This window comes from Trachymyrmex septentrionalis, unplaced genomic scaffold (genome assembly GCF_001594115.1).
Source record: "Trachymyrmex septentrionalis isolate Tsep2-gDNA-1 unplaced genomic scaffold, Tsep1.0 scaffold20, whole genome shotgun sequence".
NCBI lineage: Eukaryota > Metazoa > Arthropoda > Insecta > Hymenoptera > Formicidae > Trachymyrmex > Trachymyrmex septentrionalis.
The window spans coordinates 7,543,416-7,561,472 of record NW_017305180.1 but is presented as its reverse complement, the minus strand read 5'-3'; the positions used below and the strand labels follow the sequence as shown (position 1 = coordinate 7,561,472).

Sequence of the window (18,057 nt, the reverse complement as noted above, 5' to 3'; positions counted from 1 at the left end):
GACTTTAATTTGTTTGAAAATATACGAGTATTTTCACTCTAATTTTAATTAAATGTGTTTAATCCGAAAATAGTCTTTTTTTTTATATAAACGATCACTGCGAATGCTTTAAGTGATTCAAGTCTTATTTAAAATCACTACTTAACAATATATTGTATATTATTAATCATTTTTCGTTTTGTTGACATTTTAACACATTATGGATTTACTCACGATTTTCTTAAAAAAGTATCTAAGTAGAAAAACCAAACAAATATTAAATAAAATAAACACACTAACGACTAAATAGCTTAAAATGACATTTTTTAGAAAAATTTTACTTATAAAAAATAAAAACTTTAATTAATGCAACGCTTTTTTATTACAGATTTTCGATGAAATTGCATATTTAAAGGTTTATAAAGGATAGTCATTAAAAAAGAAAGAAAATATGCATAAAAAGAAAAAGGACAATATTCACGTAATTCACATTTTTTCGCGATGGGGACATAAAAACACCAGATAACTAATCCTGGTTTAAACGGTTTTGAAATTGGAACCCTATGCGACAAATGATCGAGGCGAAAGATAATCGCAAAAGTATAATTACCTCACGTAGAGTGATTTCTTTTGAGAGGTCCTCATGAGGGTGCCTGTCATTACATTCTGTTGCGAGATTTGTTGTTTAAGATCCTGGATCTTCGCCTCAAATCTATTATAGTCCTCCGGTTTGTATTGCACCACGATTGTCACTGTTTGACCAGTACCCTGAATACACGTAAACAAAAAAAAAATCCGTATCCATTATTTTCGATTAAACGCAACTTTTGAAATTTTTTGGAGAAAGTAACTTATAAATATTACCTAATATCAAAATTATTATTTATATAATCAGCATTCTTCAATATTTAATTTAATATTATATTTTATTTCAAATTTCGGTTAACAAGAGATATTTCGTAATACATTTTTTTTTAACGGATTATAATTTTTTGCCGAAGCTAAAAGATGTTTTCTAAGAAGAGAGACACAGATGACACAGTGAATCATTAGATTCTTATTGTTTGCCAATGTTAAACGAAGATGAAATGATCACTGTGTTATACTATGTCTGTTGTTGAAAACCACCAAAAGTGGCTGAATTATGTAACGATTACATATTATTTAAATAATAACAAAGCAAAACCGAAGATCTCACCTTGAGAGCCGCGGCGGCCTCCTCGTGAGTGGCTGTTCGGAGATTGATACCATTAACGCTCAATATCTGATCACCTCTGCGTAATTCACCGCTGAGATCGGCCGGACCTCCGGCTAGAATGAACGAGATGAAGATGCCTTCACCATCTTCACCACCAACGATGTTAAAGCCCAGACCAGGAGAGCCTTTATTCAATACGACGGTCCGAACTTCCCTGAAAAAAAAAGAGATGGACCATATTCAACATTAATAATATTCTCAGAAATGTGAAATTGCTGCAGCAATTATTATTAATGACTGGATAATGACTGGATAATGTATGTGCATTTCTATAAAATGTGCTGAGATTATATATGTAAGTTGATTAATTTCTGCTGCACCTCAAGAGCACACACACACCGAGGAGATAAATTAATTTATAAATATTTATAAATCATAGACAAGCGTGGATGTTCTCAATTTAAGATTTACGCCTGGCTACGTATTGCGTGTCAACGCGCTTGCATTTTAATCGCGAATCAAAATGCAAATTTTTGCCACGATTCTTATGGTATAGGCACGATTATCACGTTAACTAGAAGACCGGTCGGGAAATTTATGCCGTCATGCCATGGAGTTTTCGTAAATTAAAAATCTACTTCACCATAACGAGAAGCATAATGCGAGGACTTGCGCGAATAATGGCATCCTAATTATGTACTGAACTATTCGGACGAAATAAATTTCGGTGAAGAAATTTGAGAATTTCATTAAATTTCATAAAATAACCAAGGCCCGATTAATCTCGAAATCACAACTTTAGATAAAATTCGTATGAACTGCATAGATTTTCTGTAGAGAACAAAATTGTCGAAATTTCTCAATGTGGTCCATTATCTAGTTTTATAAGAAAACACATCGCACGTATATACGAATTAATTATATTCGATATTGCTGTCTATTTTTATTTTTGCTTATTTTTCTTAATATTTTGTTACTGAGTCTTCACGGAGCTTCATCATTTACGTGTACTATATTATCTTTTGTATTTCTTTTCGTCTTTCAGCTTTGTAATTAACTATGTTGTACATTGCAATAAAGATTATTATTATTGTCACTTAAAAAACGGAAGAGATAAAAAGTCTGTATCTGTCGTAGGTCATAATTCGGTTCTTGTTTAAAACTGTCTTAAGTATAATCTTAAAACATAAACGAATTACCGAGCCGTATTAGTATCTTAAAAATAAAGTATTATTACCTAACACGATTTTAAAATAAGAGCTACGAATAGTGACGAATCAAAATGTGATCACGAAGATCATTTATTTTAAAAGACCATTAAAATCATCTTTCACATAGTCGCTTTTTGACATCAATAGTAAATGTCAACAGTTCAACAATGACGATCATATACGAATTCGTGTAAACGGCACGAGTATGACGCAAAAGCGTGTCGATCAATGAAACGTCCTACGTAAGCGCTTACGCATCCGGGCAACCAAGTCGGGATACTAATCCTCACACACATACACATATACTTACGCCCTTGCACATATACATATACGCAGGCATAAACAAACTGAAGAAATCAATTCATGAAGGCTTACTAACACATGGGCTAGAGAAAATCCCTCAGTCATTCTCTGGTGTCAGTTTTACTATGTTCGACGATAATAAAGTAAGAAGATAATTTTTCAAACGTAACGTGACATTCGCGTTATGCCTTTATCGTTGTTCAAAAGCTCTTTACCAATGGACACGTTTCCTGTGAATCGTTGGATATTCGTTAAAAGGCCGCATTAAATATAGAAAATTCCCGGTGAAATGAGTTTTCACATATGCTGTAGCTTATAATATTATATGATGAACAAAAATACACACATGATTCAAATAATGAACCCTTAAACTGTAATGTATCAAAAGTGTAAAACTTGTGCTTACAAAGCACCTTTGATATATGATATTTTGTTTGATAGATTACTATAATATTTGATAGATGATGATATCACAGCTCAAAAACTATAACTGTATAACTGAGCCTTGTGCCTCTGTGACATTTTTTCCTCAACACATTATAAACAACATCATATATGACAACTGACTGTTTCATCGAAATATAATAATCCAATATAATAATATTTCCATATAATTAATAAACCTCGCACTAATTGTATACAAAATTGGGTCCCGAAATAAATCAATTTTCACATATAATGTAGCTTATAATAAAATGTCGTAGACGTAAGACTCAATAATGAATAGGTTTTTTAGCTATGGTTTATTAAAGGTGCTCTACAAACACAAATTTTATATACCTGTACAGCTCAAGAACTAGCAATTATTTGAGCCATGTATATTTTTGGTTCACCACATATAAGCTACAATATATGTGAAAACCGACTCATTTCGGAATCCAATTTTCTATATAATTAGTGCGGAGTCTTTTCGAGGGGCGAAATTACGAAGGTTGCACGTCATCATCATCGTCCGGTTATATGGTACGTAACATGAATTCCTGTTGGTGACCTGTATGCAACCTCGAGGCGCAACCACTCGACGACGGCTTTCTCTTGCTCATGTTAACGAAGACCTCGAATTAACGGTTGGTGCGCTGCCGCCGGGAACACAAATTAAGTTCATGTTACCAGCTCGCGAGAGACAACCATCCGAGCTGTTCGCATCCGACTGTTCGCTCGTCGCTTATCTTAATGGATGCAATTCGCTCTTGTTGCACACGCGTGATAAGCACTCGATACTCGGAATATTACTTATATGTAATTAAAATGTAATCGTGTTTTCGCACAGATCTCCAAAATTATAATCATTATTCAAATATTATTTTCATAAAATTCTACTGTGACACTTGAAGATATTACTAGAATATTAATATTTTAAAATAAAAAAAATATATTATTATGTTTCATTAAAAATAAAAATGATAACATATGCACTTTAGTATTAATTTTTGTATCATTATGTGCGTGAAAAAGTGGCTCGTGCTTTTAGCGTGAATATCAATGAGTCTTGCTAGCAATAAAAAGAATGGTGTCCTACAAAAGAGATCGGATATCCTGACACGTCTCAGGAAAACTTTGACATTATCGTCCATTTATTGTCGATAGATCGAAATGAGCCATCGTTCCAATTCTCATTTATAACACATTCCTTCGCTCCTACTGTAATATATTACTAATAAAAGAATAACAATCGTGACATTAAATTTAACAATCGTTTTTTTATTATCATTAAAAAATGTAAAAAAGAAAGGAACCTATCCAGATAATTTTATCTTCAACATAATTTTCCTAATAATAATTTCTTCTTTTCGCGGCAAACGCAATTTTATAATGAAGTTCGAGATTTTCGCGTGCCACTGTATATATAATTGCTAAACCGAGCTTTTTCAGTTAAGATCCACTATTTATTATTTGTTAATAACTCTATATAGATAGAAAATATTTATAAAAAAATCTGATTGTGGAAGAATGTTTCTATATACGAAAGGAATAACGAGTATAAATTCTCTTATCACGTCTATCATTTATTGGGTCACTCGGTAATTGATGCAGTTGTCGAATCCATCCACCAGATTCTCGAGATCCTCCGTCGCGATTGGCTCACGTTAAACGGGGATTACGTGTGTTTCTGCGTGGTGGAAAGTGCGCGCCGGATGTGCGTAGAGGTTTGCAGCATATGTTTCCGCCAGTCTGACACGCGCATTGACGTTGACGCGTGTCACTAACTAGTCATGTGGCATCGCGGCACGGATACGTGCACGTATTACGGATTATCATGTGCTCTCGATTCGAGGCTTTAATTATACGTATTCGCATTACTTGCAACGCGTGCCGACCCCCTTTCGCGAGACGGGTGTGTCGTTGCAGGAAACGGATTTTCCAGTATCGCGATATTGCGCAATACCTAAAAGCGAAGTATATATATATATATATATATATATATCCTGCGCTCATAAATACTTTACGACGATAAATCATGGTAATGAGACAACTTGAGACGTTTCTGCAGTTAAAGAATCTGACTGGTTCGTCTTGTAACGCAGTAATATTATCTAATGTTCGATGAGTTAATATTATATCGATTTAATATTAATACGATCGATGATATAATATCGTCAAGTACTGTTTTATCGTAAATATCTATAATAGATATGTCATAATAATATGTTATACGGATAGGCGTAAAAATTATTTATAAAAATATACGTCGAGATAGAAATAGCTGATATAACTTGTAAAGACAAATAAAAACTTTGAGATTGAAGTACGAGAATAATCTACTAAACAAATTGTTTTCGAAAGATATTCAGCTTACCATTTTATAAATCCTTCGTATGGATTTATGTCCATTTCTAACAATGTAGATTAATCTCGGTTTAACTTTCTATTTATCCTTTCCTAATTTTTAGAACTAGAAAAAGATAAAAAGTAAGTTAAAGTAAAATTAAAATTATTCTATATTGATAGAAACGAGTATTAAACATATCATAGAGAGAGAGAATTATAAAGATAATTAAAGTTATTACAAAGATAATTAACTTATGATTGTACGATTGGATCATTCGTGCGTTCTATGCATTTCTTTTCTTTAAAATACTAGGAACATTTTACTAAATAATGTTTTTTATTCCATTTTTCAACATAATCTTACAAATACTTTCTAAAGATGTTGAAGTATATGTAAGTACAGTTTAATAATTTTTGTACATTTGTAGAAGTGATAAAAATTAATCCAAATACGAAGGACTCATCGTTTAATAAAGAACAGAACGCGAAAAATCATCACGTGAACTTGTAAGAATTAAATATCAATGTTATAGATAACTTCGGATTGAATATCTATATTTAAAGCGGATGTTCAAATCAGAGTTGCCATTCAATATACGCTTCATCGAGTCTTCACATACACGGCCGTGAACATGTATTCAAAACTAATGCTGATCAGTATCGAAAATATAAACGAAACTAATCCATATGAAAGTTACATATAAATTATCAGTGCTTCGAACTGTCGAGATATCGAAGATTCTATATTTTTGCAATCCTGCAAAGAATTTAGATTGCAAAATAGAAAGCTAAAGATGCCTGAAAAACGATTAATTCATAAATTTATTAAGAATTCTTTCATTGAATTCAAGCTAATTACTGGTCTGGTTTTGCAGTTCTGAAACGTATATAACTGGTACATTTATTATAAATTTAAGTACGCATATCTCCTTCATCTACTTGCCGTTTCGTTTACTCTTCGAAAGATTGTGCAGCAATCGCACAAATTACTATTTACTGTCAACTCTTAAACCGTCTTTCGTTTTTTTCCCACTTTAAGAGTAACGCACAATTCCGTCTAATGCAATATGTACAATAACGGTACCGTATACTCTCTCATACCATTTGAACCGCATCCCCCGTTCCTAGGACACTCCACTCTTCCCATTTCATCATCGAGACAAACATCAGCGAAGATAAGCACGTCTCGTGCATCTCTCGTCTTACGATGCGTCCACGTCAATAAAGCACTCGATTTCGCTAATAAACAAGCGCGCGGTAAATTTCTCATTCACCATGTTCGATTATTCATCTTCTCATCGCAGCGGACAGCACAATTTGTCTGAACGAAAGAACAGATGGTTGCGCTGATTTTCAATCTATTCGCACTCGCGAACACTTGAAGACGTGTCGTGTTGTAAAACCCGCACCTGTTTCCTTCGCAGCGCGGAATAAATGGAACAATGACGTAACGCCACTGCGGTTCCGCTGCGGAAGGACGAGTTGTCACCAAGGAGTGGTTTCTCGTTACACGGTGCACCCTTGTCGATGGTTAGCGCGTATCGGCGAACATCCGGACGGCGAGTACACATGATTGTGGTCGATCATGCAGGTTGATCGATAACGAATGCAGGAAGAGAGCGGTGGTGGACGAAGAGGAAGAAAGAAAGAGAGAACTAGAGAGAGAGAGAGAGAGAGAGAGAGAGAGAGAGAGAGAGAGAGAAAGAGAGGGATGCAGAAAGGGATGCAGAGAGAGGGCGAAATGATGCGCGATCCCTTGGACCAGCTGGCGCGACGTTGTTGCTGGTTCTCTCTCTCTCCGTGCTCTCTTTCGATCACGAACCAACGGCGACGTCCCGACGTCGGTTGGGGGCGTCGCGACGGATTAAAGGCCGTGGAGCATAGGTAGTCGCCGCCGCGCCGTATCGTGTCGCCATGCGCCGCGCCGCCGAGGCGGCCACTGCGAACTACTATCGTCAGGATCGATAGAAATAAGCTGACTCTCTCTGGCGCGCGCTGTAACCCTGCGTCGCAACCCTCTTTTCACCACCGCCTCGTAGCACCACCATCACCACCACCACCGTTGCCGCCGCCGTTGCCGCCGCCGTTACCACCGCCACTGCGATCGCCGCTCTTTTGGAAAACTAGGGCAACCCGCTAAACTTTCAGCCTTTTTCGCACGGCCACTCTCAGGGCCGATATCTAAACATATCAGCGAAAATCGTTGCTCGCGCATAAAAAAAAAAATAAAGAATAATGCAGAAATAGATGTGGATAAAGATAGCTGTGGTAAATTTATCCCACCCTGGAATAAAGTTCCTTAGAGTATATATGGGGAGAAAGATTTTCCTTAGCTATAAAAAGAAACGGGATACAAAAAGAGAGCGTGCAGGATAAATAGATGTGGCAGGAAGATCGAAGTGAAATGTATATAGAAAGCAGAATAGCAATGAGAGAATATTGTAGAATGCGAATAAAAATTAGGAATATTTAAAAAATATAGTAAAATACAGAATACTGAATTATGAGAAAATAGTAGGGATGGTACAGAGAAGAAAAAGTACGAAATAATTTCTGCGAAATCGATAATTAGCAATTCATAAGAAAGTTCAATTATCATAATTTAAACATACTAGGCCACGTAATGTAGGAGAAAAAAAAACTCACGCGAAAAATATGCAAGTTCTTGATTGTTAGATTGGGCAAAATAGGATATTCACTTGAACGAAGCAAATATTTTAAATAAACTGAAAAAGAAATTTCTCCTAATGGGCAAAATGTCTGAAAGCAGAAGAACTCTCGATATTCCTAGCTATTTGAGCAGAAGAAAAAGAAGTCGTGAGCACAAAGCGCGCGTGTAAAAGCAACAAATTAGAAGAGCGCATCGAAGTGTTGCAACCATCTGACAAAATTTTTATCTCCGAATGCTAACAAAGAAGAAACATCGAAGGAATTAAAAAGCCAGTGAGCTCGATCCCTCGTAAGAGAAGCGTTGAAAAATTACATTTCACGATTAAAACCTCAGAGCATCGAGGAACGATTTAATTACGCGTTTCTCGGCTAAAGAGTTATGTCTCATCTCCCTTTTACTTTTTCCTTCAGATTCAACAGAGGCGACTTGGAGAAGCGGCAATTAATACCCGTCATTGGTTTGTGTGGTTAAAGCGAGACAGTCTTATGAAACATAAATAATGCCTTTAAAGACGACGTTTTCGTGAAATAATTGCATCAGTCTTCTTAATTTTCTCAGTAGTAGCTTATATTCAAGATGCAATCCTATAAGAATAAAAATATGCGACCGGAAACAGGATTTTAATTCTAATTTCACTCGAATGACAGAAAAAATAGACTAATAAAATATACAAAGGAAATATATGTCTAATTTTTTAAATAATTAATCACTTGATAAATAAATTAGATAAAAATATTATATGAAAGTTAAGTATTATTTATAAACACTATTGTTATAAATGTAGTTGCAAATTATGGTGTATTTTTATTATAACGATAACCTTAATCAATTTAGAGTCCGTTTCTTCTTAACGGATGCACTTTTTTAATTGTAAGAGATTGAAAAAAGTTTTTATACAAGCTAGATTATTAAACTAATCATACTATACACTTTAGAAAAAAAATATATTACCAAAAATAGGTCAATACTAAACAGAATCGTAAGGCTCGTAACTTATTTTTTTAAGACTTATAAGGATTTATGACTGGAGTTGTATATATAATTCTACGCATATCGTAAAACGTACGATCATTCGTAAATATCTACAATTTCTCATAAATTCTCATAAATTTTGTGAATAGCAAAAAGCTGTTTGTAAAGAGATACTGCATATAAAGAAAACATTCCAATCCCAGTTTTTACAAATCTTACGAGAACAAGTTACGAGCCTTACGATTCTGCTTAGAAATGACCTATAAATTGCCTATGAATTTTAAATAGAATTCCTTTGATAGAATTTTAATTGGATCAAAAAAAAAACTTAATTATAAAGATATGATGATAAAAACTACGGTAAATGGCGATCTCCCTTGACATTAGCTAATGAAAAATCGACCTCGAATTGATCAAAGAACTTGTTGAAAAATAATGTATGAGAAATGGAACTCCCCACGGTGTGTGTATAGCGCACATTATCTGCATCGTCATTAGCGGCTTCTTAATAGCAAAACTTTCGTTTGATTAAAAGCATCAGAGGTCGGTCAATCGAGAGAGTATATATGGAGAGTACATATCGTATGTATGTACTTCAGGATTAATTTTTTTTTTTTTTCAATTGTAGAAATTGTTTGTGTCGCCGCTAATTGTGGCAGCGAGTGTAATCAAAACCAGTTTCGTGAAAATGGAAACTCCCGATGTATCGCTTCTTCGATTGACCTACTTGCAAAGAAACGCGCGCGCATACCCGACACCCCCACACGAATATGTATATATAGTAGCATCCCCTGCGCTCTCTGCGTTTCGATATAGGAACAAGCTCGCTGCTGCCTTCCGCAGCATCCGCCGACATCGCGATTTTATGAATACTTATCGGCAACTGTTGCAACACGTGGACCGTTACAAAGCGTGGAAATAAAGGCTTCCATCAGATAAGACAGAATTGTATCGTCCGTAGCAGATAAGTACTCTATTATCGTATCGTGGTTGCAGTTTGCAATTGTAATGTTTTGAAAAGCGCACTCGACAACAATATCTTGACGTAATTATATTATACTTTTAGTCGTCGCTCTCTCGTGTTACTGATTTGAAACATCTTTCTTCATGTGGTTTATAGTTTACCTATAATTATTTATATTTTTTCTTCGCGACAAATGCAAAATTATTAACTTCACACTAGAGATATTTCCAGTTGGCTTGGCATATTTCATTCCAGGTCAAAAATAAAGCGAAATTATTTTCTCTAAATCAAATGAAATCAAATTCACTTTTCATGTAAAATGATTCCAATATATTATTTTATTCGACAAGCATGTTACTCGAGTTTATCGAGGCCGGAGATCGGAAACTTCTCGTGCTTGGCCTACCTTAGAATCTTAGTATCCCTGAGGAATATGCTGATGGAAGCGGATGATTCAGTCGAGAGTTGTGCCAATAGCACGTTCTCTGGAGACAATAGGATCTGTATCGTGAAGATATGAATCTTTCACAACTCGATATCCTCTTCCGTAAGATGCTTCAAGAGACTTCCAAGGACGAGAATCGATCCAGTAATACTTATATAGTACATCCGGAGGTAGTTACTTTACACGAAGCACATAAATACAAAGAGAAACGAAGAATGGTACGATAAACGTTTATTTATCATGCTTTTCTATTTTCTTTTATAACTACAAATACCCTTTCTTTTTTAAAATTTTGTTAAAAATATGTTTGAAGCATTGCGAAAGCTTTAGAAAATAAAACAAAATACATTGAAAATTAGTACACAATAATTTTTAGTTATTTTAGTATTTTATTTGAAAATAAAATTTTAATATATATTTTATTTGATACACCAATGGATATTTTAGTTGCTCTTAATATATTTTCTCTTGTACTCGTCTATACATAAAGTAATTCAATAATTGACGGTAACAAATTTCCCTCGGAAGGGAGGGCACTATTGTTCACGAGAAATCGATAGAGGATGTCAGCCGTTGTTTAATAACACGGGCGTAACTTAATGCCGGTCGCGATGAGGCGGATAAGCTCGTACGGTCTTGACCCGAAAAGCTGAGTTGAAGTAACGCGAGACCGAAGTCACGGTCGTGTTCAGCAAGGAGTGGCATTCGACCCTGCTCCTTAATAAGGACATTGCGCGACCGGGCGCGCGGGAAGGAGTCCTTGAAACGACTGCGCCCCGCGGGGACCCGCCTGGGTAATTTCAAGGTTTGGAGTACCACGTGTTCCTTCCTGTGCTGACACGGAATTGTTCACCCTCAGGGCGAGGGGAAGCGCCGATAAGCAGCACGTGAGCCACGTGCGTTTTATGAGGGCGCGCGAAGCGAGAGACATGCGGATAAATCGGATCATTTCCGACGGAAATACTACCCAAAGAAAAAGTCCATAAAAAATATATTACTCTACTCATCTCTGTCTCTTTTCGCCATTTATTCATAATAATTCGTTCGTTCTCTATTTCAGCAAAAAAGGATAATTTAATTTTAATTTAATTTTAAATGAAAATATGTATCTTTTATATAGATTTTGTTCAATCATCTTATCTGTCTTTCGGTATGAGAAAAGGATTCTAGGGAATTGTGCTGCAAATTAAAATTTCGAAGGACTGTAAATATTGCAAAAAGTCCTTTTACTTCGATCTGAATATTATGCAAGAGAACCCAGAAAGAAATGATCGGAAGAATGATCCTTCTATGCGAAAGCTTGTCATTCGTGATACGCGTAACAGAAGCGGAAACGAAAGCACACGAAGCAACGAAGTTTCAGGACTTTAATGGGATTTCGCGGGTCGTGTATCGAACTTTCGCAACGAAATATCTCCGAGCATGATCGTTATAGCTTCAAGGTTGTTCTGGTAGGGATTGCTCATGTCTGTACATAAATTACGTTAGATCTCCTGCTCGTAGCATTAAAGTCTTTGTTACACTGTGGAAATGGCGCTTTGAGAGAATGACTTTAGAAAGGATTTAATGAAGAGAGCACGTTTTACAGCGGTCCATAAGAGAATCTCTGTAACATTTTCAATTTTTGTTCGAACAATCACTGGCATCCACAAACAGAAAAATACGCAAGTGGTAACTTGTTTTAAATAATTCAAGAGTTCATATATTCATAAAACTGTGATAAGTTCATCAAAAGCATCAAATTTACTCAAAACATTTTTGAATCCTAGTAAGTTTAATACTTCAATCAAGATTATTAAATTAAAACAAATTCGATTTGCTTATTTACATAACATCACTTCTTCGATTAATTTTATTCTTCCAAGGAAAATAAATTCTTGTTTTGAGTACATAATAATAAATCTTTCTAAAATGTGTATATTTTAGGATTATCATCAAGAAAATACTTTTTTGTTAAAGAAATCCATTAAGTATTTCAGAGAAAGAAAATTAATTGAGTAATTTTCTCAGCAATAAAATGATTTTTCTGTGTGCATATTACATATTAATTTTATATAAAAATTTTCGAAAGAAAAATTTATAAAATAAATGTACATACACACATATATACATATATATATATATAATCGCTCTAAAACATTGAATTTTAATTTATCCCGGCATTTTCCTACGTAGATCTCTTTTTCCAATTAAAATATTTTATTCATTATATATAATATTTTTACCTTTTTACGATCCTATATTTTTTATTATTATTAGAAATTAAATCAAATTATTAGATAGCATTCTTTTAATGAATTCATTAAGAAATGAGCGAAGCGCAATCAATTTTCTCTTCCCCAATTGAGGTCATAAAAGCGAGTAGGTCGAAGCTTATTCGTATGGAACAGTGACTCGGGCCTCGTAAAATCATGGCCATGACCTAAAGCCAGATTAAGGCCTGAGGTTTTCTCGTGTCTTTTGTCTTGTGGTTAGAGGCAATTCTTTTTTGCTTTGACCTGGGTCAACTAGTCTATTTTAAGAAAACAATCGTCTGTTTGAAGACACTAATCTCATTTCGAAACTATCAATCCGCCATATAAGCGTTGCCGAAATATTATTTTATTAGTTGTGAGAAATTGAAAATCATAAACATAATTTTCTATAAAACAATATCGTTTTATTTTAAAAAAAAAAATCCTTATATAGGATGTGTTCATTTAATAATACGTATTATAAAATTTATTTGCAAAATACAATTGAAACATAATAAACTAAAATATAAATTGATTAAAATATAATAACACCATGTAATTATTCACCATTTTCATAATTGTTAAATTTAATTGAAATTTAATTGATATTCTATGCTTCTTCATGTAAAACAGAAGATAAACGTTTAAATAAAATGTTAATTTTATACATCGTGTATTCGAATATATAAATATATATATATATGCATAAAATTCATTAATAAAATAAAAATTTATTTTCTGAATTCTATTTTTCTTTTCAAATTTTGTTCTACAGATTAGAACTATCTAAAGCAAATTTAATATCGGAATAATTTTAAGTTTTGTGTAATATATGTAAAAAGATGTGTATAAAGGCAAATATAATTCAAATAAAATAGATACATGTGTAATTAAATTAAACACACAGTATATAATTGTCTTATTCCATAAAATCAACTTAACGTGTTGCAATTTTATATAACCGATAAGTCACAAAGTATCTAAAGGAAAAATTAGTTTGACTAGTCGTGGAAGCATTGATTTATCGTTAATTGGGACGCGTACTTCATGCAGAAGTTACGGAAGCAATTAGCGCTTAATGAAGTGATCGTAGGTCAATGGTATTGTCAGTATATAGAGCATTCATGTGATCTCTGGAGCAGAGACGCGCGTAGAATGCAGTGAGGAGTTGAATCGAGTAAAACAAGCATAAAGCCCAGGTGGTAGCCAGCGTTGTAATTTGAACTCTGTACATATATATATCTATATATATGTATATATATATATGTATGTATGTATGTATGTATGTATGTATATATATGTATATATCTTCATCTCTCTTCCTTTCTCTCTATTTGCTATTTGGACGAGCACACTGATAGAACCGCCTGGCGGCCCGTCCGTCACAATTACATTGCCATTTCGTTCCGGCCGGATAACGCCTGTTAATCCTTCCTCTACTCGCTTCTCTCCACGTCCTTTGTCCACCCCCTCTTTTAATGTCCTCGAACTTATCGCATGTATATTTACACACGTGTTTCGCGCGTATTCGTGCCGGGCCAATCGTGTTACATTCTCGGCTGCTCCCTAAAATGAGTCATCAAGCCTAACATATGTATAATATAGACGAAACACCGGGCTAAAAAGGCAGCGAAAAATCAATGGCGCTTTTATACATATAATTAACAGAACGCAACGTGAAATTGCATATTTCTCTAAAATCTTTTCACGATTTAAAAAATAAGATACATTAAGTATGTATATACACCGAGGCAGATCAGATCAATTTTTATTTATTAGTAAGAAAGGAATAAAAAACAAATTTTTATTAAGTTTTACAGATTATAAATTTTTAATATTTACAACTTTGACTTAGAGGTTTCATAAAATAATATATATACATAAATATAGTATTTCTTATTACACAACAAAAAAATTAAGGAGAGAGACTTATTCCAAACATTGAGGGGCGAAATAAATCAATGAATTTACTAGACTGATTTCGTAAACTATACGGAACAAAATGGCACTGCGAAAATTATTTTAATCTGTTTAAAGTTTCAAATAAACCTTTTCGTTATAAAGTTACAAAGTTCGATTTTTTGAAATCGTGATTTTATGTAAGAGAAAACACTCTTTCTGCACTCACGATCTCTGCGCTTATATCGTCGACTGATATTGAATCACATCAATATAGAACTGTTGTTTATTGTTTTCTGATGCAAGAGGAAGCGGGCGGAAGTAAATAGCACGATAAAACAGCTCGTTTGAAACGAAAAATAACAAAATTAACGCCACACGTTGACTAACAGTCTCAAAATTTATATTGATCCGATTAGCTTTGTGATCTGATTTGCCTCGGTCCACCCTACTATAATTTATGCAATCTCTGCCATAGAGAGCAAAATTCATATTTAGCTAAAAATGCATATTTAGATACGAGAGGTCTGTTTTTTTATTTCAGAACTCTGTGAACTAGTGCACACGGTGCAATAAGTTGAAGTGAAACAAATATATGTTTGTTTCACCTCAAATGTGTATCAGTTCAGAGAATGCAGGAATAAAAAAAACTGACTTTGTGGTTTGCCTCGCTTTGATGCTTACCCCAGTCACAATGCATATTTTGTTCATCGCAAATTGTATCGTAACAAATACGTAACAAATGGATATACAACCAAAGTTTGCAACTCACAATAATTGCCTCAATTAATCATCGTAATCCTGCCAACTGGACTCGACGTTTCTCGCGAAGTAACAAAAATTAAAGTACACACGTGGGCTAAATCGATATTGTTATCGGTCATGCAATATGCAAAAAAAAAAAGAAAGAATTTAGTCGAACACGATTTGACCATATTATAATGTATATTACGGCATATACCGTTGTTGCCGATTAAAATTCTGGTCGCATTTGGTTTTCGTGCGCGCGTCAATCCGAATCGCGTGCCGAGAATTTCGCAAAGTGAAAGAGAGCCTCCGCCCGCGTTGGCGCGGTTATTCTGCGCTGTGAACCCGCCGGCGATAGCCGGAGAATCCGGGTTAAATGGTTCTCCGCGTGTAAGGGGCACCATTAGACGCCGATTTTCTCCCGGAATATCAATAATAAGCGCGACAGTTGCACGTCGGAACAGGGTCGATCTCTATTTACCGAGGTAACTTTGGATTTAATTAGCTTCCGAGTGCTTTTGTTAAAAGTGAGCCTCATTTAAAGAAACTTTCTATATTTGTAAATTTAAAAATTTAACAGTCATGTATGCATGCTGACAAAATCTTATCAGACAAGTTCATCTAAAATTTGTGTTCATCCACTACGATTTCTTATCAACAAATTTCTAATGTAATTGTATAAATTTCAAAAATATTAAGAAGACTCAGATAAAAAATAATCTAAACTTTATTTATAATAGAAACAAAATTATTCATTGATTTGTGACAGACACTCAAGTTTTTCATGTTTGAAATTAAGCTCATTGAGCAATACATTTAATACCTTAATCGCTTTCACTTTTTCCTATTTTCATTACTTTAAATGAAATAACAGAGTCTCGAAACATTTATGACAAACATAATTTTAAACTGTATATCATATATATACAAAGTGCAATAGCGACTCCATTTAATTAGGTATGTTTAGATAAGGAATCTTGGGAGAGAGAAAGCACTTATTATCAAACATTATGCTATACCAACTATCCCCTATCTAATTACATGTTATTTTGTGAAGAACAGTCTCGCGATAAATTAATATATTAAAACTAATACTAATAAACTTTCATGTACGCTTTATCTCGCGGTGGCCTAATAGAAAACACATAATTGATTAATCAAGGAAGAAAGTATAATTATATATATATTCTTCGCTTACGCGTACACATTTACAGACGCACGCTTTTCTTCAAATGTCATTCTGCATCTTAACTGACTTCGCGTGAAAGTTGTCACTCACGAAACAGTAATATTATAACTTGTACCAGCAACGAGTTCAAAATTTTTTTATTTTCCTAGATAAAGTAATCATAGTATAATTATACTCTAACATAATGTTCCAATATATGATATTATCATTAACCTTTACAGGAGGGAAAAACCATTGTAATGATTCTACAACTCTGTCACACACATTTCAAGGTAAGAAGTATAATCAAATAAAGAATTAATAAGTTTTGCTCAAAGAAAACTTGTAAGATTTAAAAACTGGATCCCTATCCTCTAGAAAGGTTATTAACATTTCCCCAAATAATATTGTATAAAATATAATTTTAGAGCATGTATATAAAATATAATAGAAGTCCATACGAATGAAATGAAAATTTGTCGCGATTAAGTGTAAAAATTCCCGACGCAGTCGGCAATTCGATCTTATCGTATACTCGAACACGATCACGGTGACATAATCCGCCCTTTTTACGTACATAACCGTTACACAATGAGAGACCCTACGTCGCCCGACGTACCTTCTGTACAGCTTGTTCCGCAGGATCCGCCGTCCCAGGGTTGCGAAGGGTCGCAGCGGAAAGATCTGCTGCCGGTTCCGCGTCATGTTTCTTCGGTTTCTCGTCACGTAAAGTCACACAGATGCACTACAAGCCACTTTCGCGTCACGTTCAAACCGCTAATAATTACGGACGTACCACTTAAATACTCGTTTATAATCAGGCGTTAGTACAACATCGGTTGATAACCCTCAACGTCTAGACAGGATCTTCCTTCCTGGAAGATTATGATCGAGTCAATCGATCGGGTCGATCGTATTCGCGCACCCGGCACGTTAATCCCTTATTAGCCGTAACACCTCGTGCTTTCACCTTTCCTTTTTATTGTTGTAATCAGACCCGTCAACCGCGCACTGGATAATTGATGCCGTTCCTTTAAAAATCGACACGCTCGCCTTTATACCTGGCAACTTTCTATCGTAGAGCACGCTGTATAATGACCATTCTTCAAGCGATCATTATACGACGTCTGCTGAAATTTTGCAGAGAAAACTCTTATAGGTCGTACTGCCATTAACCCTGCTGTTGCATTTATCTTATGAATCTCCTACTATATGTCAACAGCAGATATTTTCTAGGTATATACAAAGTGCTTCTAACTTGCTGACCATCTGTGATGTATAGACTCTTGGATCGATTTTTTTAGAATTGATTTTTCTTTCATAAAAACAATGAGTATTACTAATTTAAAAAAAGACACAAAACCGCTTATTGGAAAATAAATTTTGAAAATGCAATATGTAATAAAATTTTATTCTTCTAGATTACGTAGATTTTTATTTTATTTTAAAATAAAAATATATTTTTATTTTAAAATAAAATAAAAATCTACGTAATCT

The 18,057-nt window shown here is 34.4% G+C and overlaps 1 protein-coding gene across 9 annotated transcripts in view; it reads right to left on the bottom strand.

The window, feature by feature from the left end:
• LOC108747664 (disks large homolog 4) overlaps window positions 1–18,057 on the bottom strand; it is a 333,352-nt gene that overhangs the window by 10,141 nt on the left and 305,154 nt on the right. For all 9 annotated transcript variants that reach the window (XM_018485269.1, XM_018485270.1, XM_018485272.1 and 6 more), the window contains 2 exons: window positions 1,178–1,391; window positions 590–747 (listed from right to left, as the gene is read on the bottom strand). In XM_018485269.1, the coding sequence (XP_018340771.1) occupies window positions 590–747; window positions 1,178–1,391 (372 nt within the window). The remainder of the gene's footprint in view (window positions 1–589; window positions 748–1,177; window positions 1,392–18,057) is intronic.